The sequence below is a fragment of the Pocillopora verrucosa genome, chromosome 12 (assembly GCF_036669915.1).
Source record: "Pocillopora verrucosa isolate sample1 chromosome 12, ASM3666991v2, whole genome shotgun sequence".
NCBI lineage: Eukaryota > Metazoa > Cnidaria > Anthozoa > Scleractinia > Pocilloporidae > Pocillopora > Pocillopora verrucosa.
The window spans coordinates 18,433,048-18,457,114 of record NC_089323.1 but is presented as its reverse complement, the minus strand read 5'-3'; the positions used below and the strand labels follow the sequence as shown (position 1 = coordinate 18,457,114).

Here is a 24,067-nt window from a genome sequence, read left to right as displayed (position 1 = left end):
GAGACATGTCAAGGCCGCGCTGTTGAAGCAGAGATACCCAAAGGGCTGTCTAGTATTCTTGCGTGTTTTTAAAGACCGTCCTAGAAACAAGTTAGCAGGTGGCCATGAAGGACACTGACCGCGCTACAGCAATAAAACAGCGTGAAGCAGACATGAAAGAAACTGATGTGCACGTTAACAGGTACCATGAATAAGAAACTGCAGTGACAACTGCTGGCCAAAAGGCCGTTTGTACCCCAGGATAATCGGCTACAGACCCGTCAAAGATGAAAAAAGTGATACGCACCTGGGTTTTTTCTTTCTTTTTTTTCAAGTCTTGGGGGCGTCTATGGCCACAAGACTTAGAAAAAATATTTGGACTGTGCCACTTTCTTCAATTTTGAAAGGTCTGTACACGATTTTCCTACGTTGTGACACAGCCATATAGATGCCTTGCAACTCCCGCCGTCACCCTCCCCCTCCTAGAAAGAAAGAAGTACTAGAAAAAAATCACGGTGAAAAACACGGGTCCCATCCTTGCATGATACGCAAAGTTCACACTAGTAACAATTCGGGATCCATACTTCTTTTCTAACGGGTCCTTACTAGGTTTTTTTTTCTGTACTGTGAACGGCACTCTATCGGTAGAGGGGTATTAGAGTAGAGCACCACTCTTAAAGAAAAATATTTGCAAGACAATTCTTGCAAATTTAACAAAGCTCTTTCACCCCACCCACGCCGAAGTTAAATGTTTTAAAGCTGTTTTGATGAATGCAGTTTAAAATGATTTTCTTCGTAGAAGTTGCTGAAACTCATGTTTGTCGACTTCAAAATTAAACACAATAAAAATACAGGTGCAAGAGTAGAGTAGTGCCCGGGTCGCATCTACTTGGTTTTGAAGGTGAAATCGAAGTATGTAGGGTTGACAACGAAGATCGTGCTCTTTAGCTAAGGTAGACATGGCGAAATAAGAATCACCCAAATTTTATCAAATGGATCTCAAGACACAGCTGGGTCAGGTTCATTGTGGAGAACACAAGACACGATTGCATTGCTCAGTAACGTTGTATTTCAGATGAACTTAGACATCTTAGAAGACGGCATGGGGAAAACGCGCGATCAAAGCGCGAGAAAGTGAATTTCTCAGCCATCAAAAAACCTTGCATTTCTCTTCATCTCGCCAGTCAAAACTTATTAATTCAGACACTTATTCCTTATCTTATAAGTCAGTGTCCTCTGAGGTTTAACTATACTGCACTTATCCAAGTAACTCCGATCCGCTCTTAATTAATAATGGAATCAGGTCGTTCATAATGTAAAAAGGACTGAAGAAAGGAAAACACACGCTGAATTTGCCAGTTAACCCACATTTAATGACTTTTTTAATTTCTACAGATACTCGTACTAGCTACGTTTTGTTGATTAACATATCTGTCCCTATTCAAGCCGTATCTATCCTAAAATAACAAGTATTTGTTAAGATTACAGTTTGTATTCAACTACTTATTGAGAAACATCTAGAAAGAAAGAAAAAAATCCTTTACTGCCTGTTCGAATGAACTCGATAAAAGTTTATTACTAAATATAAGCTAAGTTATAACACTTCCCCGATTCTAAGGTTATCTAATGTGCTTTTTTTAAAGTCGGAAATGCAAGTCAATAACTTGTTCATCACGCGCCAAAATCATGTGACTTTATCCACTCAAGGAGGACGCCAAGAAAGCCACACCTCGCTCATAAAAGCGGTGTTCTCGACCAGCAGCTTCTCCTCTGGTTGTCATGTCGACGGTGAAGAGGAGCTCAGTTCGTGTGTGGTTGAGGTACACGGGGAGGGTGACCTTGAAAGAGGGGAAGGGAGTAACTGTTAGCAAGATGTGCTCACTGATGACACTTAACTCGCTGAGAGCCTGATTCTATCCAAGGAAACAGACGATTTATAAACAACTATTAAAGCTATAAAAACCTACTTTAAGTTCGATTCTGAGCCTAAAATGGTTCGTCGACGAGGGGAGAAGGATGGAGACCAGGCCAGGCTCACTCCCTCGTGCTAACGTCACTTGTATCTCGTATTAGTCTGATTTTAGGTGGGGAGATGGGGAGATGAGGACTGGGAAATGGGAGGAGAGAGGGTCATAATTGTGACGAACAAACAAAGAAACCTCAGAGAAAAATAGAAACCTGACACTTACTTTTCCTACTTCAAGGTTTGCAGATCCTGGTTCAACTCTAAAAATTCGGAAAGGAAAATAGTGTCAGGGCTCTCCTTAATGCCAAGCAATGAATATATTTACTTCAATCGATACGCGGACACAAATCTACTGCCTAAGTATACGTTAAAAACAACTCAATGCTGTTGCTTTAAGGGAAGGTGTGCATCCTGCATAATACAACTGGAGAACTCAATCTATTTCCTTTGCTTCACAAGAGGCACGTACAATGAAGTCACACGAGTTTCGCGCGATCTACGCAAACCTCGTGTTTCATATGTGGAAACGAAGGAGATCGCGTGACGAAAATTGGGTCAAGTTTACGTGATAACCACCCATCGAAAGGTCTCTTTATTAACATCATCCGCAGTGAGCTTTTGAAACCCAATGCTTCGAAAGACCAGAAACTTGCGTTCAGTGTCCCATGGCGCGTTACGACAAGGGCATGCATAGAATTACCTCAGGTGGGTCACGAGGATATCCGCACCAACAAGCTGTTTTCATGAACAAATTGTGGGATATTTGATAGTCAAATGATTTGGAGGACGACCCAAAAAGTTAGTTCTAAACTCATAAGGGTAAATCCAAAGAGATCAATCTCAAACACGATACCTGATCCACTTGAGACTTGTCAGTGCGAGGTCTGTTGAAATTGTTGCCGTTAGCTCCAGCTTGTTGTCTTGGCAACGGGCACCTTGAAGCCTCAAACCTTAACAAATTAGTAACAAAGTGAAAAATTGTCAGACATAAGAAAAAAAGTTTCGTTATTTCGATTTTGTTGATTAAACCTTCTAATTAGTAAGGAGATAAACAATAGAGGTACTTTCAAATCAATCTGCTACTTTAAACTGTAGTGTCTAAATAAAAAATCGGACACTGGTGTCCAAAATCCATATCGGACACCAATGTCTAAAATGAAAAAAATAGAACACTTGAGTCCAAAATAAAGAGTCGAACACAAGTGTCCAAAATCCAAAATTGGTCGATAATGTCTAGAATCAAAAATCGGACATTTATGTCTAAAATGAAAAATCAAGCACTAGTGTTTAAGATGAAAAATCAGACTCTAGTGTTGAAGATCAAAAAGAGGACATTGGTGTCCAAAATCGAAATTCATACACTAGTGTCCAAATCTAAAATTGGACACTAGTGATCAAAATAAAAAATTGGACGATAATAACCAAAATTCAAAATCGGACACTAGCGTACCAAAAATTTAGAAGATCGAGCTTTTCAGCGTGATAGTAAGGTTGCAATCTTTCTTACCTTTAATTCCAAAGCTGCAGTCGTCAATAGTCAACCGATCGTTAGGACCACTGGCAATGGTGACCTACACAAAAGGCAATTTGGTTTTATCAGCTGAGTTGATAATGAAAATTGGCCACAATAGAGAGCTTCTAAAGCTGACGTTTCGAGCGTTAGCCTTTCGCGTGAGCAACGAAAGGCGACGACGAACGATTAAAACAACAAACAAGCACACGAACAAAGGATCACAAGAGACGAACAAACAGACGAACAGACGAATAGACGAACAAACGAACAAACGAGCACAAGAACAAACGAACAAACGAACAAACGAACAAACGAACAAACGAACAAACGAACACACGAACACACGAACACACGAACAAACGAGCACACGAACAAACGAACAAGCGAACAGACGAACAAACGAGCACACGAACAAACGAGCACACGAACAAACGAGCACACGAACAAACGAACAGACGCACAGACGAATAGACGTACAAACGAGCACACGAACAAACGAACAAACGGATAAACGAAGCCATTTAGTAAAGGATTGTACCTCTAAAGCCAGCTCTTCAAGAGACCAATTGTTTGCCTGAGCAACAAATTGACGAGTAGCAGTGATGTAAGCTTCAGGAACGAACATTCCACCCAACCAAATGTGAAGGTTCTGTGGAAAAAGAAAGGAAAGAAAATGAATTCGTGCTCATTCCTGTTAACTACGCGAAATTATCAATCTCTGTCATTCCTCCGTAAGGCTGAAACTGATGCCCCAACACCTCTCCAGACAAAAACCAACACAAGCAAATAGTCCTATAATAACACACCTTTAAACCCTTTGCTCCACCAGTATTGGCAGCGTGTGAGATTTTCTGCAGCTGTTTAACGCGGTCACTGAAATCTGCGACCCACTGGAGAACAGTGAGGCCTTTAGGAACAGTGTAGCGCCTCCAATTTGACGGCAATATACCTGAAAGCATAGAGACGGGATAAGGTAACCCTCCGTGGTCATAGGATACATCAGTGGTCTGTTTCATTTGCAGAAGGTATAATATTAAAGCTATTTAGTTTAGCTTAAAGAGGTTTAGCTCCATCGCAAGTTCACCCCAACTGGTTCACCTTAACACGACGAGTTCGCCTCATCAAATAAGACAACTCCGACTCCATCTTAACCAGTTCAACTCCCCCTCCCCTTCCCCCAAATCTTCAACTCGTTTCCTTAAGGTAGAATGCGTTCCTATATAGGAAGAGAAGACTAAAGAGAGCCTTAGTGAGGATCAAAATATGTCGCATTCAGGAGCGAAGTTGTAAAGGGGATTAGTTTCTAGAGAAACTGTGGTTTTGCGACGGTAGGGGAGTAAAACAAAATGGTTTTGGTTTTCTCAGTTGAGTTGACAATGTAAATTGGCCACCGTAAAGAGTTTCAAAGTTGACGTTTCGAGCGTTAGCCATTCGTCAGAGCGAATGGGGGAATTCTGGGTTGTGTGTGTGTTTATATGCGAACCAGTAAAATAGGAGGCTGTATTCGATGGGACGAACTGGTGGGGAGCGAACTTCAAATGGGGCGAAACCTCCAGATACTGTAGATATCATAAACGCACGTCAGTTCTCCGTCTCACACAATCAAGCACCATCTTGAAAAGGAAACACTTCCTACCTTTGACAAGTTCACTCATAAGTTGTCGTAAATAGTTAGTTGGCTTCCTCTGGCCTTCACACACGAGTACAATGTGATTAAGGTCCTCTCGGATGGTGCTCAGCAGTTGGAACCCAGTGTTAACCTAATAAGAAAGAATACGAAAGAGCAATGCGTTTATATCGTGACTACACCCCATTGATTGCCCTGACTGCGCGTCTTGCCCCATTTGGTCTTAAACGAGTTTTTCTCAAGATTGCTTCACCACTAAGTTGTCATAGAGCGCATATCGATTGAGTGTCGTAAACCAAAACCAAAACAATCACAACAACCAATCAGAAGAAAGGGAAAATCACAAGGAGCCAATAAGAGGTCAAAGTGAAAACGAACAAACTACCTAAAGCGCAGGAAAACGCTAGTCACGTAGTTAGTTTAAGTTCTGAACCTTATCAGTTGAGAAAGTGGCGCAATTTTTTAGAACCAATCACAGAGCGAAGTCCTGCAAAAACTGAGCAATCCAAGATCATTTTAACACTCAATGAAAAATAATGCTCTAATGGATCCAAAGTAACAGCTGTTTATAACTGGAACTCACTTCGCGTTCAAAGTAGCGGAAGAGCGGATCCTTGATGTTCTCCAAGGTACGCTTCAAGGGAGTCAAATCCTATGAAGAAATCAATTAGAAAAAAAATTGCATAAAATACTTAACTTTATGAAAACAAATACGTGTAGGCAAAGGTTTAGAGACTTTGAGTCATTTTCATGCGGCGTGCAAACCTGCCTTTGCTTGTAGGAGACAAAGTGTAAGAAGGGTAAGAAAGTGTGAGAGGAACGTAAGCTGATAACAAACCAACATGGAACATGGACGGTACTGGATGTTTATGAAGAAAGTCGATTGCAAATGACGAAGCTGGGCTAAAATTTTCAAGAGTCACGATGCATGAGGTAGATCCATCCATTAAAACAATAAAGGAAATCTAAATCAAGATAAAGACACTGTAAAATGTTGTTACAAACTGAAGTTATTTTTTTCCTCACGAGTCAGTGCCGAAGTTACCAAAATGGGTCAATACTTACCTTGGGTATCATGCTCAGCCAATTGGCTGCTGTGGTATGCAAGGTTCTCATCCAGGCCGGACGCGGGTCACTCTCTCTTCTCTTTCTGTTGTAAAAAAGTTTGAAACATAATTAGAGCGGTATTCATTTGAGAGAAGAAAAGCTTAAACCAAAGACCAAAGACCAAATTCACTACCGCGGTTCGCATCACCATTAGCTAATGAGAACTCAAAGTGAAACAAGCAAACTGCTTGAAGCGAATGACCACGCCGTTGATGTTTTAAGTCTGGCATCTGATTGGTTGAGGTGGTGACGCGAGTTTCCAAGACCAATGACGGAGCGAAGAAATGTGAAACCAAAATATTTCGGATAACTGTCGATATTCAATTGGAAACTGCGGCGGTATACAGGACTGAAGAATGGATGCAATTTTGCTCTCTACCGTTTTAACTTTCAATCTGATTGGTCCCCACATTTATCATATCAATCAATACACTTCCCCTGGGGGGTTTACGTTTCCATATCTCAGCCAGGTTGGCTCAGAATCGATAAAAAAATTGAGTGAGATAACTCATTTCATCCAACCAATTTGATTAACGAATTTAATTTTAGACGTTCAGGTAATTCATTAAATGTAATTAAATTGCATTTTTTACGTTTAAATCAATTTTTTTTAAGAACAAAAGCGAAAACAAATAGTCGTGAGGTACCAGTTTAACGGATGTGTAAAGCTCAACATGATAACGTTAACGATACAAAATTTTATAATACCAGAGTTTAAATTGTCACCTAAAAATACTTGAAAATTAAGGGAAAAGTTACATTTACAACATTTATTTTAGACGCAAATAAACAAACGAGCACACGAACAAAGGATCACAAGAAGCTTTTCAAAATAACAAAACGATAAGAAAATGATGAAACAAAAGCGATATGAAAATGAAGCCTGTTTAAAAAAAAATAAAAGAAAAACTGTGTGATGCAGACACTCGAGTTCTTGCAAACTTACCACATTTCAAGCTCGTGCGTTAAGTAACATACGATGGAGAGTAACAGATGCGTTCTCGTTTAGGAATATTGGCTCATTTACCTAAACTACCCTGGTATCTCAAGCTTTACTTCAATTCCCTTACTGTACTGGCTCAAAGCGCTTTATTCCAGACGATTTTGGCAACCGACATTGGCCTCTTGGCCAATCACAGCAAGCGTACTATAATTTCCATTTTATAAAGCCTTTACTTACTCATCGTCACTTCCATACACGATAGGTGGGAACACGGCTTCAAGCGGCTGCCCTGAGCTTTAAATAAAACGTTTAACATGCATGAAATTTGAACGTTGCAGAAGCAGAACAGATTTCGAGGAATCGAGCAGAGATCGAGAAACAAGATGGCATTTAGCTGTCGCGTTTTACAATTCACAAAAGAAATCACCTCGCCAGTTCCAAAGACTTGTTAAACGATGTTATAGCCACGAGTGAAAGATGTCAAGAATCCCACAGCATTGAAAGCACCGCTAAACCCTCGATAATTACTTGAAGATTCCCACGAAAAGCTACTTTCTCAGTTGCGTTAAACGATCAAGATTGATCAGATTATAGTCCGATCTAATTCGAATGGGATAGTCGCTCCACGTATTAGACATAAGCTGTTAAGAGAATCATAACATCAGCGAGCATGTGCAGTACAAATGGATTGTGATAAGTGGTTATGAAAAACAAAGAAATGACGGTGGTTAAAAGATTTAAAGAAAAAGAAAAGTGAAAAAAATAATAGGGCAATTCACATGACACAGAACACTTAAAAAAAAAAACATTATCAAATGTTGAACATTTAAGTCGACAGAACGGTGTATGTTCGTTGATAGTTAAATGTTCCATACATCACAAACCTACCCCACCGTTGACTCACGATTGCAACGATTTAATCATGTTTAGTATAATGATCGAAAGAAAAAAATATGTTACTTTTATCAGGGTATAATTTAATAAGTCATTTAATCAATTCTATCCAACTTCATTCGCTAAATTATTACCTGAGTAATTCGTTTATAAGAATGTTTGATTTTCATGTTCTGTGTATTTGTTTTAATAGACGACGAAAGAATTTTTATTCACACCAAATTTATAAACATAAGCCTCAATTCCATTCTACATGGTCAATTACTTAATAATGTATGGAGTTTAAAAAGGTTACTTGGATTTTAAGAATAACTGAACTAATCAATAATCAAAAGCTATTAACAACGACCCATTAAGAAAAATATTAAAATAAAACCGCGTTAAAAAACTCTATGCCAAAAATATGACATTATGATGTAATTTCCAACAATTTTTCTGACATCACGGCCATATCTTACCTAGCGGAGTCTGGGGAGTAGGCCAGCTCATCGTCATCACTCAACATTTGCATCTTCAGCAGCTTTGTAACCATGTCCTGACCTGCATAAAAAGCGCCTCTGATATCAACAAATTCTCAGTAGAGAGAGAGAGTGGAAAAGAGAGGGTTACAAAAGTTTAATATTGCTTCCAGTTTCGAGATATATATATATATAGTAGTAAATGTGTATATGTTCTAACCTTGTGTGGTAAGCAGCACTTTCTCAGCATTGTTGGGCAAGCCGAGCCAAGAGGGAGACTGGGCATCAGGAAGAGCTTCAGTCCATTGTAGAAACTGTTCTCGCCTGAGTATACGGTTCAAAGAGAGAACGTAATGGTGAACTATTTTAAAAAACAACCATGTGTGAAAGTCCATGGAATTTTGACTGTTAGGTTTTTCCAACACTGAACCGCTCGGAGAGAAAAAGTACTTTTGGATGGTGTGTTTTCTTACCTAATTCCTTCTGGCATAACGATCTTTTTGCCTTTTTCACCATCCACATCAAGAACCAACGGGAAATCGGATTCAAAACTGCTAACGGTGAACAGGCGAGTCACAAAGGAGGTCATTAGACGCTACAAGAAACAAAGTTGAAATTATACACAAGCTTGAAAAAAAAGAAAAACCTTCGTCCCAGAAAACTACTCTCCAAAACCAGGCGTCACACAGTACTACTCTTCAACGGATAGTAACAGGGAAAGGCGATACACGAAGCTTGACATAGTGCTACACTAAACCGGCAACAGGATGACGAGGTGATCTTACAAGACGAACGTGACGATTCAGAGAGAAGAACGAAAGTTTAAACCTGATCAAAATCGTTGTCAATTCGTCCGCCATAAATTGCTTGAGATAGCAACGCTTGAAGTGCATCCCATGGAACCTTGTTGGGAGGCAGGTTTGTTCGACCCTGTAAAACAAAAAGTAAACAGAAGAAAATACTTTTAACTGAATGACACAGGCATGCTGGGAGAAAAAAGAAGTCTGACTGCTTCCAATCTGAGTCGAACCCTACGATCTTCCGATCAGTACTTCGGATACTCTGCCACTGAGCTATAGGAGACTCATGGCAGGTAAGGCCGCTTAGCTAGGTCCTGCATACTGTTAGGATAGGAATGTTGATATGTGATACTTATGCGCAATGATGATGTAAATGAAGATGATGAATTTGAGGCGGGGTGTTTGAAAAGAAAGTAGGAAAAGTAAATGGTTTGAGTACGCAAAAGGAAGACAAGTTAGAAAAGTCTCTCGCACTTGCTTCACTTATAAAGTTATTGGACTTGAACTGACACGCACCTGAGCAATGGTGTCCAGCCAAGTATCCAGTGTATCACAAGCGACTCGCAGATCAGACTCACTGAACTCATAACGTTTGGACCATCCAAGGGGTACATAGCGGAGACGTTCTTGAACAATGGCATGGAACCAGGCCAATAAGAAGTAGAGGCGGGCTCGTTCACTAGGAGCCTGGTACAAAACACAACAATGATACGTAAGTCAAAGGAGCTAGGCTACAACATATCAAATCGCTCACTAAATTTATTTAACTGAGTCCGTAATTTATCAGTTAAGTAGGATAAAAAAAGCATTCTAGAGGAGAAAATAAACTACAAAGGAACAACAATAGCTGAGGATGGAGACGATTGAAACGGGTTGGAAATGAAGACGCATTCTGGGACCTATTTTTCAAGATGGACCATGACATTATTTGCTCTACTGGAGTAGTAGAGGTTATGACTGACCTTGCACATCCTGGCGGCTGGTACAGCGCTGAAGGTTCTAAGTAAATTGGCCTTCACGCCTGGCGGAGGTTCAAACACGAACACGCGGGAAGCTCTCAGTAAGTTAACAGGAACCTGACGTTGGACAAAAACAGAACCACACCCTAAATACCTCAATTGAAAGATATCAATATGACATCAAGAAATACCTATTTTCTCCTTTTTTTTTGGGGGGGGGGGGGGAAGGGGGGGTGTCTTGACCATTAAAAAACGCAACCAAATAACATTGAGCAACGACAAACAGCAATTTGAAACACAGCAAATTGAAAGTATCGTTCCAAGTTTTTCTTTAAGAGACGTCACACGAAACTCTCTTGTCATTTTCACCTAAAAGTACCCCTGACTAAAAGCAGATTGATCGCGGAGCCGTGCGAACAGTTATTATCCATGCACTCGTACCTTGGGATTTATCTCCATAGTCATAAACAACCTGAAGCTAGAGTGTGGGTTTAGAGAGTGGAGCTTCTTCTCCAAAGTTACCAGCCACTGTGGAGCTAGATGAACGTTCTTTAGGAGAACCCACCTGCAGAGAGAGAAAGAGAGAGAAAACACCGAGTAAGGAAATGAGGAGAAACTGTCAGTAAACAGAGACAAAGGGGGATAAAACACAGATAGGTACAGGTGTAATATTGGACAGAATTAACCCTTAATCGTCCTTCCTCTGTTTCAAAGCAACGATGACAGTGTGATACCATTTGACATCCTTTAAATTTGTGGAAGGTACTTTGCACCTGGTGCTCAAATTAATACTTCCGAGATTGCAGGGGGAAGGGAAACCTTTAGGAATGTGTGCAACGAGATACATTAGGGACGAAGTAAGTTTCGCAGAATTCAGTGCTTTAAGATTAAACATTAGAAAAGCAGACACACCTTCCAGACTTTGTTGCTGAGTTGATGGCCTTGTCAGCAAGACTGAAACCCTCCGCAGATCCTGGAAATAAAGAGGAAAAAAACCATGCTTTGGCGTTTGTAAAGTTTTGATGCCTCATGCACGGTGGAGTTGTTACTCACCAATAGCAATTGACGTGCACTGTTTGTTCTGTTCGGCGGCGAGGTCATCAACCCAACCACTGGCATCATAACCGGTCACAGAGCACAACAGCAACGGTGTAGACGACTTGACCTGTTGAGATGGAAAATTTTCATCAAAATCTCATTTCGTATTACCACGAGAAAACCCTAAAGAGACTCATTGTATCAATTACTATGTCCGTGCATTTTGATTTGCATGGACGCTGACGGGAAGAAGCTGAAGTCAATTTTAGGGTACAAACCACTCAATCGAGAAAATTTCCGTGAAACTTTCTCCTTATTTCCTTAAGACCAAGTTTTAAATACAAACCTCGTTTTCAACAACAGATGCTAAGTCCAGTCCTTGCTCGGCATCATGCATAAAGTTCTCGCCGAGTATTGTCCCCACGACCCTCTGACCCATGGCTAAAATCCGATCAGGTCTTAACGCCTGTATCACAAGCAGCTGATGGACTGACTGGGCAATATTTGCTACAAAAAGAAGAAAGAAGCCATGGTTACGTATACTTAAATCAATACTTCGTTACCACTAGAAAGAGAGTCTGCACGCGAGTCACGTGCCCCCACATCCTGGAGCTCGTACTGATTTTGTGTCACACTCTACTAGCGTTTGATTTTGAACATTGGTGTTCGAATTTAGTTAGGCTCTAGTGTACGGTTTTAGACACTAGTGTCCAATTTTGGACACAAGAGTCCGATCTGGGACACTAGTGTCAGATTTGGACACTAGCGTAAGACTTTGGGTATCTGTGTCCCATTTCGGACCCATCAGCAGGAACGCTCACTCCCGAACGCCACAAACAGAGATAGAGTGTGGGAAGAGGAGAGCCCAGAGGCGAAGGATCAATATCAGTATCTGGGCAACTGTCCACCTACCCCTCCCCTGACCCAACATTAACCTTAACTTGTTGTCAATTGACTGTTGTTGAGTTAGGGGAGGGGTAGGTGGGCAGTTGCCCAGATACTGATATTGATCCGAGGCGAAAGGGAGGGAGAGGCATAACTGTGAGGTGTGAGGGTCTCCAAACACGCACGACGTCCTTTTAAGCCTAGTGGGAGGAATAAATGGGATAAAACGCACTTAGCAAATGCACGGAAATTCCAAATTTAAATTACAAGGGAATTTGGGGCGTTGGTAATTGATGGCTCTCGGTAAGATTAAGTTTCTAAGACTACAACATGACTGAAAAATATGTGCAAATATCCTTACACAGAGACAGTTCAGAGTCCCAACAGGCTGGTACATTACGCTCTGGTTTTCCGGACTCCAGCCACTCGAAGAAATCCTACGAACAAAATAGAAATAACCTTAAAAATCGAGCAAGCAGTTTTATATTTTTATATTAAGGGAACTCGGAGTTTGAGGTTCAAATACTCAAAAATTCCTCACGTGGAAAGCATACAGAAACGGTCAAACTAACTCAAATGTTTTTTTGCTACCTTACCTTGCGGTTCATTTGAATGTAAGCCTGAAGTTCTTTGAAAGCAGGTAACTTGGACAGACGGACCACAGCAGTTGCCTGGTAAAGAAATATGAAATATTGTTTCACACTTAGGAAGAGCACATAGACAGATCAGACCAAAAGAAACAAAGAAAAAGACTGGTAGCCCAACAGAGAGACAGTCGGAGAGCGTGGTCATAATATTCAAGCACAGTTACCTGTTCCGGTGAGAGTCCATCGATCTTTGGCGATTTTCCTGACAGGACAGTTTCTCCTCCTCGCAAAAACAGCTCAAACTCGTCCTCATACTCAGATTCACTGTAAAAGGTATCGGAGAATCAGAGGGTTTAATTTAATATTTTGAAGAGATCAATGGAGGTACGCACAGAGATGATGACTGCATTAAAATTTCATCTGAAATTACCAACAGCAAACGTTGAAAGGACAATTATCGAGTCAAATGATTCTGAAAGACGGTGAATTTTCATTTAGCGAAGATGGTGAATTTTCGTGATAAAAAGTATAGAGGAAAAAAATAAAAAATTTGTAATAATGAATTATGGTACGCAAGTCGTCTGCTCCAAAAGGGAACCGGACCTCAGACTTTAGCAACCTAAGAGTTTGATGATTTAACCTTGAGTATGAACATTCAAATAGGAGTTTTAACGCAGCACTGATTTTTTCACATACAACGCTTTTGGAGTCAATGTCGTCAATCACAACCAAGGTAATCACAACAGCCGATCAGAACAAAGGAAACAGCGCAAGGTACCAATCATAACTCAGAATAACAACAACAAGCAAAATGCCGGGTGCTCGGGAAAACATAAGTCAACAAGATGAGATTGGGTTGGTTAAGCTTCCGATTACTCGATAGGGTAGCGCGAATTTTCAAGAGAAGGGCAAACTAGGGTAAACTTAATGCAGCAACCTTATTGAAAATTGTTCAATCAATCGTTCGTAATCGCGACAACTTACCCAGGCAGTCCACGGAGGAAGATTCGGCACAGAAGCATAGCAAACGTGATTCTGTCGTCATGCATCATACCTCGGGCGACTCTGTTGTACACGACCTACGGAAACCAAAAATAAAACTTGTACTCCACGGTGCGTTTAACATGTAACTTCTCTTGACTTTGCCTGTAAAGTATCCAGCAAATAGGTGACGAGAATATGCTAGTTCATCAGCTGGAGAATGTTACCTTGATAACAAATTCTTTCACATAACTTACAAAGGAAAGCATAGCAGATAGAGGGAGGATTACTAATAAGATCTATTATTCACCTGAAACAAGTCACTTGACAGAACTTTCAACCTTTGCTGAGGATCTTTCATTCCTTGAAGTTTTGGATTCTCGTACAACACACACTGGAAAATATCCAGGAAAAACTGGAGAGAGAACTGGTAAAGGAAATGGACCTGGAAAGGCAAAACAATAGAAAAAGATTGTCAGATAACAGATGAAAGGCTCATGAAGATATAGGTGTTACAGGCACACTTAGGCGAGTGTGTGCGCATTTAAAACAGTTTCAATTTTTATTCCCTTCGTGCAAGTTATCCTCGAAAGCAGACCACGTAATCTCTCCTTATCTTTAGACCAATCACATACAAAACTAAAACAAAATCTGTTCTTGGTCACTCGCGTTTTTCGGAGCTCTAGGCAGTTCTTTTGACTTCTCTTTGGTTTTTGGGGTATTCTTAATTGTCCTTGTTCACCGTTGTGATGAACTGGGTTTAGCGCCAGGCTCTACCGCGTTGCTCACCAAGTTCAGGCCTTCCATAGTGAAGTAGATACTGCTACAGTAATGCGACAGCGCTCCATACTGGTCAGACACTGCTTCAACCTCAGCCATCACAACGTCCGTCTCTTCCACTTTACGAGTGATCTCAGCTGCTTCTTCCTTCAGCTTCTCAAGAGTTGCTATGATTCTGAGAAGACAAAGCAAAGCTGAATAAGCATATTTTGCAACCACAAAAAAATCACCACAATTTAGGAATGGGTTCTATTCTCTTGAAGTGCCCCAGTGAGTTTGAATAAGTGAACTGTAGTCTTCTTCTTCGTAAGCCTTGTATTGTCAGCTTCCTCGTTGTTGGTAAATCTTGAGAGAATCGTCTAAATTTTTCAAGGTTTTTATTCGCAATCCTCATTAATCTTCATCATTCTTCAACTTCCTAGTGCCCTTTCAGATCATCTTCCTATTTAATTCCAGGGGGTGACTAAAAAGGAACTTCTCCTCATAATATTTTTCAAAAGCTGGCAATAAAGGGATATCAGTGGTTTCAAAAAAAGCCAGTTACTCATGGTATACCGCCGCCATCTGTCTAGTCTGCAGGCAGGCTCTCCTGTTTTGAGTTTCACTTTACAGCCCTTTTGCCTGGCACATCCCTTTCTTACATCATCGACAGCAGCTTATGCAAAAAGTTATTGAAACCCCTGAACATAGAGTTTCTTGTTGCGATTCTCATTTTTTTTTTCTTACCGATCATCATCGAGGATCCTTCCTTTAGCATCATTCAAAGCTTGCAACAGAGACTTTTCGAGATGCCGCAAACGAAGATGAAACTCGCCTGAGAATGAGACAGAAATACAGCAAGAGTTACTACTCTTTTCTTTTTTTTTTTTTAACCAAAGAATATATTGCTCTAGGTTAGATCTTACCAAAAGGAAATCATTTTTAAAAAAAATAGAGTTACCTTGCAACTTTAGTAGATCGGACCTCTTTTGATCAACATCGGGTCTTTCAGCTTTCAACACTTGATTCAAACACTGGCTCTGCAGACTGCTGCGAGTCACGGTGAAGTTCACGAATGTCACACGACTGCACAAGTCAGGAGCAAACTCCACCTGCAGTTACACAAAGGGTTATTTAAAAGTTAAAAAGAAAAAACCCCGACGTTCGATTCTTCATGGGGACTGCGAATTTATTCCTGTGTCCCACGCTCTTGATAAAACGAAAAAACCAAATTTCTTTAACATAAACAAAGTTTCAAATTACGTTATCCAATCAAAATAAACCCAAATGAGGCCAGGTTGTACAGTGAGCAAAACGTATGGATCAGTACCTCTGAGGTTTAAATTACTTCTCAAAAGGGACAAAGAAACGTTGCAGCTTTTTTTCTTTTTTTATTAATTTTTTTCAGTTTGAGATGCCAAGTATAGTATGGTTCTCATCTTACTGCAGTATTTTTTTCCTTACCGTAGGATCCCTTGTGGACAGGAAAATAGTGAACGATGGTGACAAATCGATATCTTGGTCTCCAATGGTGATAAGAACACGACCTCCTGTGCGACGAAGCTCACGGTTCAACACAGGATTCAGGATTGGATCATAGCTTTCCACATCCTGACATGAAAGTAAAACACAAGAAATACAAGAGTTACTAAAAAAAACACCAAAAGAACTACTTCAGACTGGCATAATGAACGTATGGCGTTTTACGGTGGTGATAAAATAATGATTAAGGAAACATAGTATCTTGCAGCCACAGAGAAGACAAATCGAAGCCCTTTACCAACTTTACCAACTTCGTTGATCCACTTTTCGTCATTCCTAACCAAACGCACTTACCTGAACAAGGAGTGGATTACCAAACCTCAGAGCACTTTCCAGATTCTTGCGGAAGGCATCATCCAGGAAACTACAAGATGAAAAGCATAAAAAGTAAAACTCAAACTGGCCAATTCAGACTAACCGCAACAACGACACCTTTATTTGCAAAGTCAAGAGAACCATACAAACGGTACAATTTGAATCTTTCAACTCGGGGCGAAGAGGGGGGAGGAGAAAACACAACAAAATGGCGGACACAACAAAAAAATCACTGTCGCCCAAGAGCCAAATGACCCACTCCCAGGCCCTTGGGGCGTGCGGGGAAAAAATTGAGATTACAACCTATGTCATTCCACTCAGCCATTCAAAAATAATGTAAAAATTGTCTTAATTACCTCGTCTTGCTGATCTTTTTTCCCTTATATTCATTCAGCAAAAACTCTGTGGCTTGTCCAGACGGGTCAATGATCAGAGGGTAACGGTTAAACCTCTTCAGCATAATGGCGTTTTCTGTGCACAGGTCATCAGCTGGTAATGAGTTTGCCTGCCACTGGAGCCGTTCATCAGCAGTGGACAAATACTGCGAGTATCAAGCAAATATGAAATAAGTAATTAACTAACAGAAATTACTTTGAAACGTGTTTCATTTCTCGCGCATGTCATTTCATTTCCAGCACCATACCTCTACTCTTGCTATATCAGGTCTAAACTGTATGTTTGCTTGTTGCAAATGAGAAGCCCAAGAGGTGAACAGATTCTGACGAAGTTGTTGATCAAAATAACCTGAAAACAAACAAACACGTTACTGAAAAATCACTTAATCACACGAAACTTTACCACTCAAAGGCTATGAACTAACTAAAATGCAAGCATCGTTCAACTCTAGTATATCACACAATGTCAAACACATTGCGTGACAAGCCAAATAAATCCGCGTAGACGTAACGGTGATTTCTTACCAGCATAGGCAAGGAACGCAGAGGAAAGAAGCACATCTCCAACGATAGTACCCATCTGAGTCTGGAACGCATTGCTTCCAGTCTCCCATCTCTGTCTCTCCACAGACAGACTTCGTAGCAAAGCAGTGCTACGGCTCACCTGTGTGATAAAAACATCAGTAGCAGTGTAGTTACATCACTATCAGTGTGACTATTACTGTAACAATACCGCTATCTTTGTCACACTTTTCCGACCTACATAAGGGCAAGAAATAGTTACTCTTCGTGTATTTGGCCAATGTGTACCCATGTGCAGTGCTGACCGGACGATGGTTGTATGGCATCCAAGAGGGGGAAAGGGCGTCAAAAATCTATTGTGAAGGTTTTAGGACATAGATTGATGTTTTAACCCATTGTCCACCAAAATTTGTCCAGGTTTACGACACGACGAACACGTCACCCTTTATTGTCTTCTTTTCAGCGTTGGGGTTAGGGTTAGGGTTAGGGTCACGTTAACAAGAACGCTGTCTCGCGTGCATGTGTATTGTAACGTTTATCGCTCCAGAAGTCACTTAAAGTGTGAGAATCTGACTTCCTATTGAATTATACGAGTATTAACGCTTCAGTCAATGTTTATGTTCCTTAAAAATGTCACGGATTTAACGTCAGTACGACCCTTTGTTTTCAGTAAGACTTTCATCTAAGCTAATAGAGTTCATTGAAACACTCAGTCGGTAGTATAGGCTTCAGTTTCCAAGTATCACCTTTGCTTCAACTGCTGCAAGGTCGGCTTTGATGGCCTGAGCCTGACTAATCAGTGCCGCGTATTCCTCCTTGTAGCGAGCAATGCTCTTCTCAAGTTCCGCAATCACGTGGCTAATCTCGTCCGCCTTGAAAAGGAAATCAAACAAACAGAAGTGAAACTTTCCATTTATTCCACAGTGTTGATATTTTTTCCCAACTAGATAACAAGTTAACACTGAGTATATTACCATAGGGTGGTTGAAATCGCCTCACACGGATTTCTCCTAGAGGACCCTCAAAAGATATCAGAGATTTCTGGCCAACTGAACTTATTTGTCCACTGGTAATAGTCCATTTTACAGTTGTGTGCTTGGTTGCCAAGCCTTTGAACAGGAGTGAGGCTAAGGCTGACCTTGTTATGACACAAACCTTGCTGCTTTTCAAATGCAAATTACTTTGTTATCATGCTAACTAGATACTGGTCTCTATCACAACCAGGTCACCCTCAGCCTCACTCCAAATCAAAGGCTTGGCAACTAAGTACACAAATGTAAAATGGCCTATTAGTAATCTCACCTTAATTCTGCTCGCCTGTGCTTCAATCTCCAAACTCTTCAGTTCATTTCTCAGAGGGTCGACTTTCGTCAGCATATCCGCATAACTTATCTGAAACATCACGAATTTATCTGTAAGTCTCTTGGTGCTGGTTTCTATCTAGATTTGAGTACAATCACGGCTCCAACTTTTTAATAAGTTTTCCATACCAAATAAAAGGCAAATAGGTGATGACTATACAGGAAACTATAAAGTAGCGAATACTGTTCGATTTAACACTAAATTCTCCGTAGTAACATCATGGGAAATAAATGACTGATAGTAAGGAGAGTCAAATTGAGATTAAGCATACCTGAGCGATAGCCCACTTAACAAGTGGACCACAGGCTAAACTGGCGCGGTTCACTTTTTCAAAGTTGTAGTCCGGGTTGCTAAGATACTTGTTTACCATAATCTTACGAATGTCATCTCTAGAAATTACAAACATGGATTTGTTATTTTACATGCAAAACAGACTCCTTAAAGATCAATTACGATGTCAGGCGACCCTTCAAACCAAGACTCAACGGAAAGAGATTTCTCTAAATGTAAGTAAGCTGAGTCATTCAGATCGATCCATATAAAGGGCTCGAAGTTCACCTTTTTGTCCACTTGCAAAGTTTTGCTGATAGGATTTTTTTCCCGCTAGCAAACTGGGGTGACCACTAACAAATTATTTCCCTTTGAAATGTCAATGACCATATGCGATTTACAGATAGAATTTATATTTTGCACAGGTTATTAATGAGCTGAAAAGTTTAATAAAAAAGGTATTAAATATTTGGTATCCTTTGCTGTTGTCTTGACAGCCACCACCTATCTACTGCATGTTTGGGAGACATAGATGATTCTAAATAGCAAACGTTTGCTAGTGGATATCTTTCTCACTCGCAGATTATCAAAATCACTCGCATTGTGCGAGTTTGCGAGCGTTAATTTCGAGCCCTGATATAAATAAAAAGGGACCACAAGACTCCACCGTGAGCTACAGAAAACAGTTGGGTGAATCAGGCTAAACGTGTCATATGTGGACCCTGTGATGGCCTGGCTTTCACCAACGAGTTTTCTGTAGCTCAGTGTAAGAACATCGGAGCGCGGAACCCGAATGTCTGAAGTTCGATGCTACGTAGAGGATCAGATTTTTTTTTTACTTTCTCCCAAGTTTGAGACAAGATAAATAACATCTTTCTCCATTCCATTCCCATGCTAAAAATTTACCATTCGTCTTTTAACGTATAAATCATGAAACCGTTACATACGATATGTCCTCTGTGGAAAAGTTCACAATGGTTGAGATAAAGTTGTCCTTGATGATAACACCACGGATGGTCCTCCAATCGGCTGCTTGCTCTCCAAGCAACAGACAAATGGATTCCAGAGCAAGTTTGACTGCTGGAGGTGGGTTACCCATGGAACGAACCTCGACAAGATGCTGTTTCTTGATCGACTTTACGGCTGCAAAGGGAAAAAACTTTCATTAAACTGACGAATTTTCCCGTACTGTGTTTTAATTTTTCTCCATAATCGAATCATTTTCCCTACAAACCTCGTTATGAAGTTTTTATTAAAGCTAGCGAGAATGAGATGGAAGAAAAACACGGGCACAACAAAAAAAACTGCAAATTGCTGGAAAGGTATATTTGATACTCTACGAAACTGAAAAGTTAGCGAGTTAAATCACGATCTCAGCGAAAAACAAAATCTACAACAAATATCAGCCCAGAATTCGTCCACCGTTTCAACTCATCTCAATCTTTTCCATCATGGGTTGTTCGTCAAACTCACCCATCTTGGCGTCTTGTACAGCTGGTTCCACCTTAGACAGTTCATCCATCACACTGGATTGCTTCTCTTTAATCTCTGCAGTTTGTTTCTGTCACAGAACAAATGTTACGAGTTAAAACTCATTCACTACACTACAAAGTTCTTATAGCGATCACTAAAGTATTACCAGAACTAATGACTTGTGCGCCTATTTTGTTAAGAAGCACATATGAGAAAATCTAGACTTACAAGAAAACTATATTGGTTTTTCAACTTTTTAGGTTGATATCCAGCCTGTTTAGCCTTTAAACCCCTTAGAGTGGTTGGCATCTAATTTCTCCATAAAATATCATCCCAGAATCACACATTAAGGTCATGAGAATAGAGGAAATTATCGCAAACTCAAGAAGCTCGTGATCGTTAGACGAATTCTCCTTGTCAGTACCATAGGAAATGCACAGTGAACGGTAGGGAGAATATGCGTGTTGATGTAAGGGTTTAAAGGGCTAAGCAGCTCTATGTATACCTCGATTGTTGCTTGTATATCCATGGAAGTAACCTTCTTTTTCTCTGCCTCTTGTTGGTCTTTCACCTTAAAAAAAGGAAAAAAATGAGACGTCCATAACAACGATCCCACCTGTTCTCGGCACCGTAGGACTATAAGAAAACAATACTGATAATTCATTTACAAATGCATGTCATCTTGGCTGGTTCGAGTACATCATTTTATTAACCAAAAACTGTTTATGATATCTTGACATTCCCCATATGAGCTTTTTAAAACTACTTTGATCTGTAAGAGTTGCGTTTGGAAAAAATACTTCACGAAACAAAAGCCAAACTTGTGCGTAAGACAATTTTTTTATCACGTGCTTCCCGAATAGAGGAAGCGCCTTTTCCCTTTTTTTAAAGGATTTCGCACAACACAGGAAACAAGAAATCAAATGTATCACTTTACGCGCTGTAAGGAAACTGACATGAAAACAAGTTTAACTTTTTACTTACCATCTGTTTCAGCTTCTGATTGGCTAAAGCATTCTTTGCCTCCAATTCCTGGCTCTTGAGTGACAAACTCTTTTGCAGCTCTTCCACCTAACGTGACATAATGTAACGCAATGTCACGTAACGGAAAAAAGCAATCTCTAACACGAACACCAACTCAGAAGAGTTATCCACAAGTTGTACTTTCAATAAGTCTTCGAAAAGTTCTTCAAAGTACGGAAGTTGTTTCAATATCGCACTCAATGTTTCATGAAGAGCACTAGTTGCCGAAAAGCATCGTCACAAAGAGAGAGAGTTTACCTGGTCCACAGTTTCACGGATCTTCTGCAAACCCACATTAAGGTGAAGTTGTTGTTCTTCAAGGTCAGATCTCTTCTCATTGAACAATTTCACCTTAAAAAAAAAAAAAAGGGGACAAAATAATCACGTGACTGTAAGAAAATATGACCATTAGGGGATCAGACGAAGCTAAGTGAAATTCAACCAAGGTTACTATCAAGAAAAGGTTTTCAGGCCAGCGGCTGTTCCCTAAACAGACATGCATTGTCGAGATGGCCGCTGAGACTTTTGGGACAGATACTCGTGATAGTATAATCTAACTTCGCCTTCTATGCGAATACTTACGTAATGGTTAATAAAGTCTAGATAGTGCCGAGGAGTGATAGCCATAACACGCCCTCCTCTCTTGGCTAAGCGTTCATTGGCTTGGTGCAAGGTTTGATGAACATAAACAAAAGCATTGATGACAACTTCTCTGTGGCTGGGTGTCATGGGCAGTTCTTCATACACTTTGGGGAGGTAGTCTGGTGGATTGTACTGGAGAGAGAATGACAGGGTCACGTTAAAGCTCAATCTACCAAGACATAAAAGCTACCTCTCCCAGCTGATGGCCTTCAGAGTTGACAACTCCCAAATTCTCATTATCCGTCTTTTTGACAAGGCATTAAAACTGCATCGGGAATTTACACAATGATTATTGGGACTCAAAGGGTACAGGTATGGTTGGGTCAGGAAACTGCTAAGGCTTTGTGTAAACTAGCGTAAAGCACACACACTTGAGATATATCTAACAGAAATTCAATCTTGCACTCCGGTGGTCTTTCGAGAGTAGAGTGCAATCAACTTAGATTTAAATACTCTGCCGGCAAACAACTTGGAGGAATTTATGATAATCTGGTCAGAAATGAGGGCTTCAACACAACGTTTCTAAATGACGTGGACTAGTGCAACTAGATGCGAGGCTAGTCCTGAAGATTTTTACCAAAGATAGAAAAAGAGGATCACTATCAGTGTCTAAGTATCTGCACACCTACCCCTCCCCTAACCCAACAACAGTCAACTGATGACAAGGTAGGGTCAATGTTGGGTTAGGGGAGGGGTGGGTGCGCAGTTGTTCGGATAGAACCATTGATCCGAGATACACAACGATGCATCTAATAACCCCTTTGTTTGTTAGTTCGTTTTGTTTTGATTTTTTGCCCTGCAAACCTAAAAAAATAGCGTATCCAGAATGAGCAGAGAAGGCGGGACTCAACCAGAAGTCTTCCTTGCAAATATGATCAAGGCTTATAAAGAATTACACTTACATTGGACTTCTCCAAGTCAATCTTGCTCGTGAACTCTTTGCCAACTTGATAGAGCGCACCAGTGGACCAATCACCGAACCAGTTGAGAACACACCTGAAATGAAACAAGCAGGGATTGTGAGCCACTGGAAAAAAAGTCAAATGAAAAACAAATGTGTACAGACGTGACAGCCACGTGGATCTAAATATGTTTGACAGACGGTAATTATCTCTAAACCTTATTACTTGTGATTCTGGAAGACAAAAGCAATTCGCGCTAACCCTTTCACTCCCCCTCTCCTTACTATCTGCCATATAATTCTTACGATGTTAGTTCTGAGAATTTGGTATTGGATCAACTAATGATTTCCTAATTCATATTTTCCTTAATTCTCATCACTTGTCTTGGATAGAAATTCTGTCTTGGATACCCATGGGAGTTGAAGGATTAAAAGCAATATTCTGTCCACTAGTGGAAAGTTTGACTGTTTGGCTTTCACGGCCTTTGCTATCGGTAAACACCATTCCAGAGTATAGAAGCATTGTGCAGTGAACTGTGCTGTATGTAAAAGGATAGAACCGCATTATGAAATCGGTTTATTAGCGAAATCTCACCTGTTGAACAAGGCAGGAGATGTGGCTGCTCGGCTTTTCAGACCTTCCGAGGAAGGATTCATAGTAAAAACAACGTGCAAGTTGTTCATAACCTATTAGATATGAAAAGGAATCATGAGTAAAGTGATCGAGCAAAGCAATGCATGCACCAGCCCCCGAACCAAGCGGAGTGGTTCAAAACTGACCAATCACAGTTAATGGAACCAACTAACGGTCTTTCAGCCAATAAGCCCTGACAGATTAGTTTTCACGGACCAGTCTGATAATACTCTACTGATAATCGACTTTCACTTGAACCTAATAATGACTTCTGCTAAGATTAAGGAAACGTCAGTCACATTCAACGACAAAATTCCTTCTAAGGACTACTCGCGTCCAGGTGATGGCACAAAATGATCGATATCAGCTTTTTCAGGAATTGAGGTAAATTTTAGGAAGAAGGACGATAAAAGAAACCAATCCCTTAGGCTAGATAACTTGGTTTTAACAAATGAGTCGATAATGTAAGTTGGCCACCGTGAAGAGTTTCAA

The 24,067-nt window shown here is 40.5% G+C and overlaps 1 protein-coding gene across 2 annotated transcripts in view; it reads right to left on the bottom strand.

Moving 5' to 3' along the window:
- Nucleotides 1-1,330: 1,330 nt before the first annotated feature.
- The window catches only part of LOC131771405 (cytoplasmic dynein 1 heavy chain 1), a 52,967-nt gene continuing 30,230 nt past the window's right edge, over nt 1,331-24,067 (bottom strand). The window contains exons 54-97 of one of the 2 annotated variants that reach the window (XM_066159234.1): nt 23,537-23,628; nt 22,943-23,036; nt 21,981-22,172; nt 21,657-21,749; nt 21,360-21,446; nt 20,881-20,946; nt 20,376-20,463; nt 19,850-20,045; nt 18,904-19,021; nt 18,573-18,662; nt 18,017-18,142; nt 17,274-17,412; nt 16,997-17,097; nt 16,710-16,894; nt 16,333-16,402; nt 15,961-16,107; nt 15,458-15,608; nt 15,244-15,331; nt 14,527-14,692; nt 14,048-14,182; nt 13,741-13,835; nt 12,981-13,080; nt 12,766-12,840; nt 12,531-12,606; nt 11,631-11,791; nt 11,300-11,411; nt 11,159-11,219; nt 10,688-10,811; nt 10,250-10,363; nt 9,804-9,974; nt 9,316-9,417; nt 8,961-9,082; nt 8,708-8,811; nt 8,488-8,569; nt 7,373-7,429; nt 6,151-6,235; nt 5,669-5,737; nt 5,095-5,218; nt 4,265-4,407; nt 3,997-4,107; nt 3,453-3,516; nt 2,799-2,895; nt 2,169-2,205; nt 1,331-1,817 (exon numbers count right to left, since the gene is read on the bottom strand). In XM_066159234.1, the coding sequence (XP_066015331.1) occupies nt 1,674-1,817; nt 2,169-2,205; nt 2,799-2,895; nt 3,453-3,516; nt 3,997-4,107; nt 4,265-4,407; nt 5,095-5,218; nt 5,669-5,737; nt 6,151-6,235; nt 7,373-7,429; nt 8,488-8,569; nt 8,708-8,811; nt 8,961-9,082; nt 9,316-9,417; nt 9,804-9,974; nt 10,250-10,363; nt 10,688-10,811; nt 11,159-11,219; nt 11,300-11,411; nt 11,631-11,791; nt 12,531-12,606; nt 12,766-12,840; nt 12,981-13,080; nt 13,741-13,835; nt 14,048-14,182; nt 14,527-14,692; nt 15,244-15,331; nt 15,458-15,608; nt 15,961-16,107; nt 16,333-16,402; nt 16,710-16,894; nt 16,997-17,097; nt 17,274-17,412; nt 18,017-18,142; nt 18,573-18,662; nt 18,904-19,021; nt 19,850-20,045; nt 20,376-20,463; nt 20,881-20,946; nt 21,360-21,446; nt 21,657-21,749; nt 21,981-22,172; nt 22,943-23,036; nt 23,537-23,628 (4,854 nt within the window). In that variant the 3' untranslated portion in view covers nt 1,331-1,673. The remainder of the gene's footprint in view (nt 1,818-2,168; nt 2,206-2,798; nt 2,896-3,452; nt 3,517-3,996; nt 4,108-4,264; nt 4,408-5,094; nt 5,219-5,668; nt 5,738-6,150; nt 6,236-7,372; nt 7,430-8,487; nt 8,570-8,707; nt 8,812-8,960; nt 9,083-9,315; nt 9,418-9,803; nt 9,975-10,249; nt 10,364-10,687; nt 10,812-11,158; nt 11,220-11,299; nt 11,412-11,630; nt 11,792-12,530; nt 12,607-12,765; nt 12,841-12,980; nt 13,081-13,740; nt 13,836-14,047; nt 14,183-14,526; nt 14,693-15,243; nt 15,332-15,457; nt 15,609-15,960; nt 16,108-16,332; nt 16,403-16,709; nt 16,895-16,996; nt 17,098-17,273; nt 17,413-18,016; nt 18,143-18,572; nt 18,663-18,903; nt 19,022-19,849; nt 20,046-20,375; nt 20,464-20,880; nt 20,947-21,359; nt 21,447-21,656; nt 21,750-21,980; nt 22,173-22,942; nt 23,037-23,536; nt 23,629-24,067) is intronic. The other variant, XM_059087188.2, reaches the window with a different exon arrangement.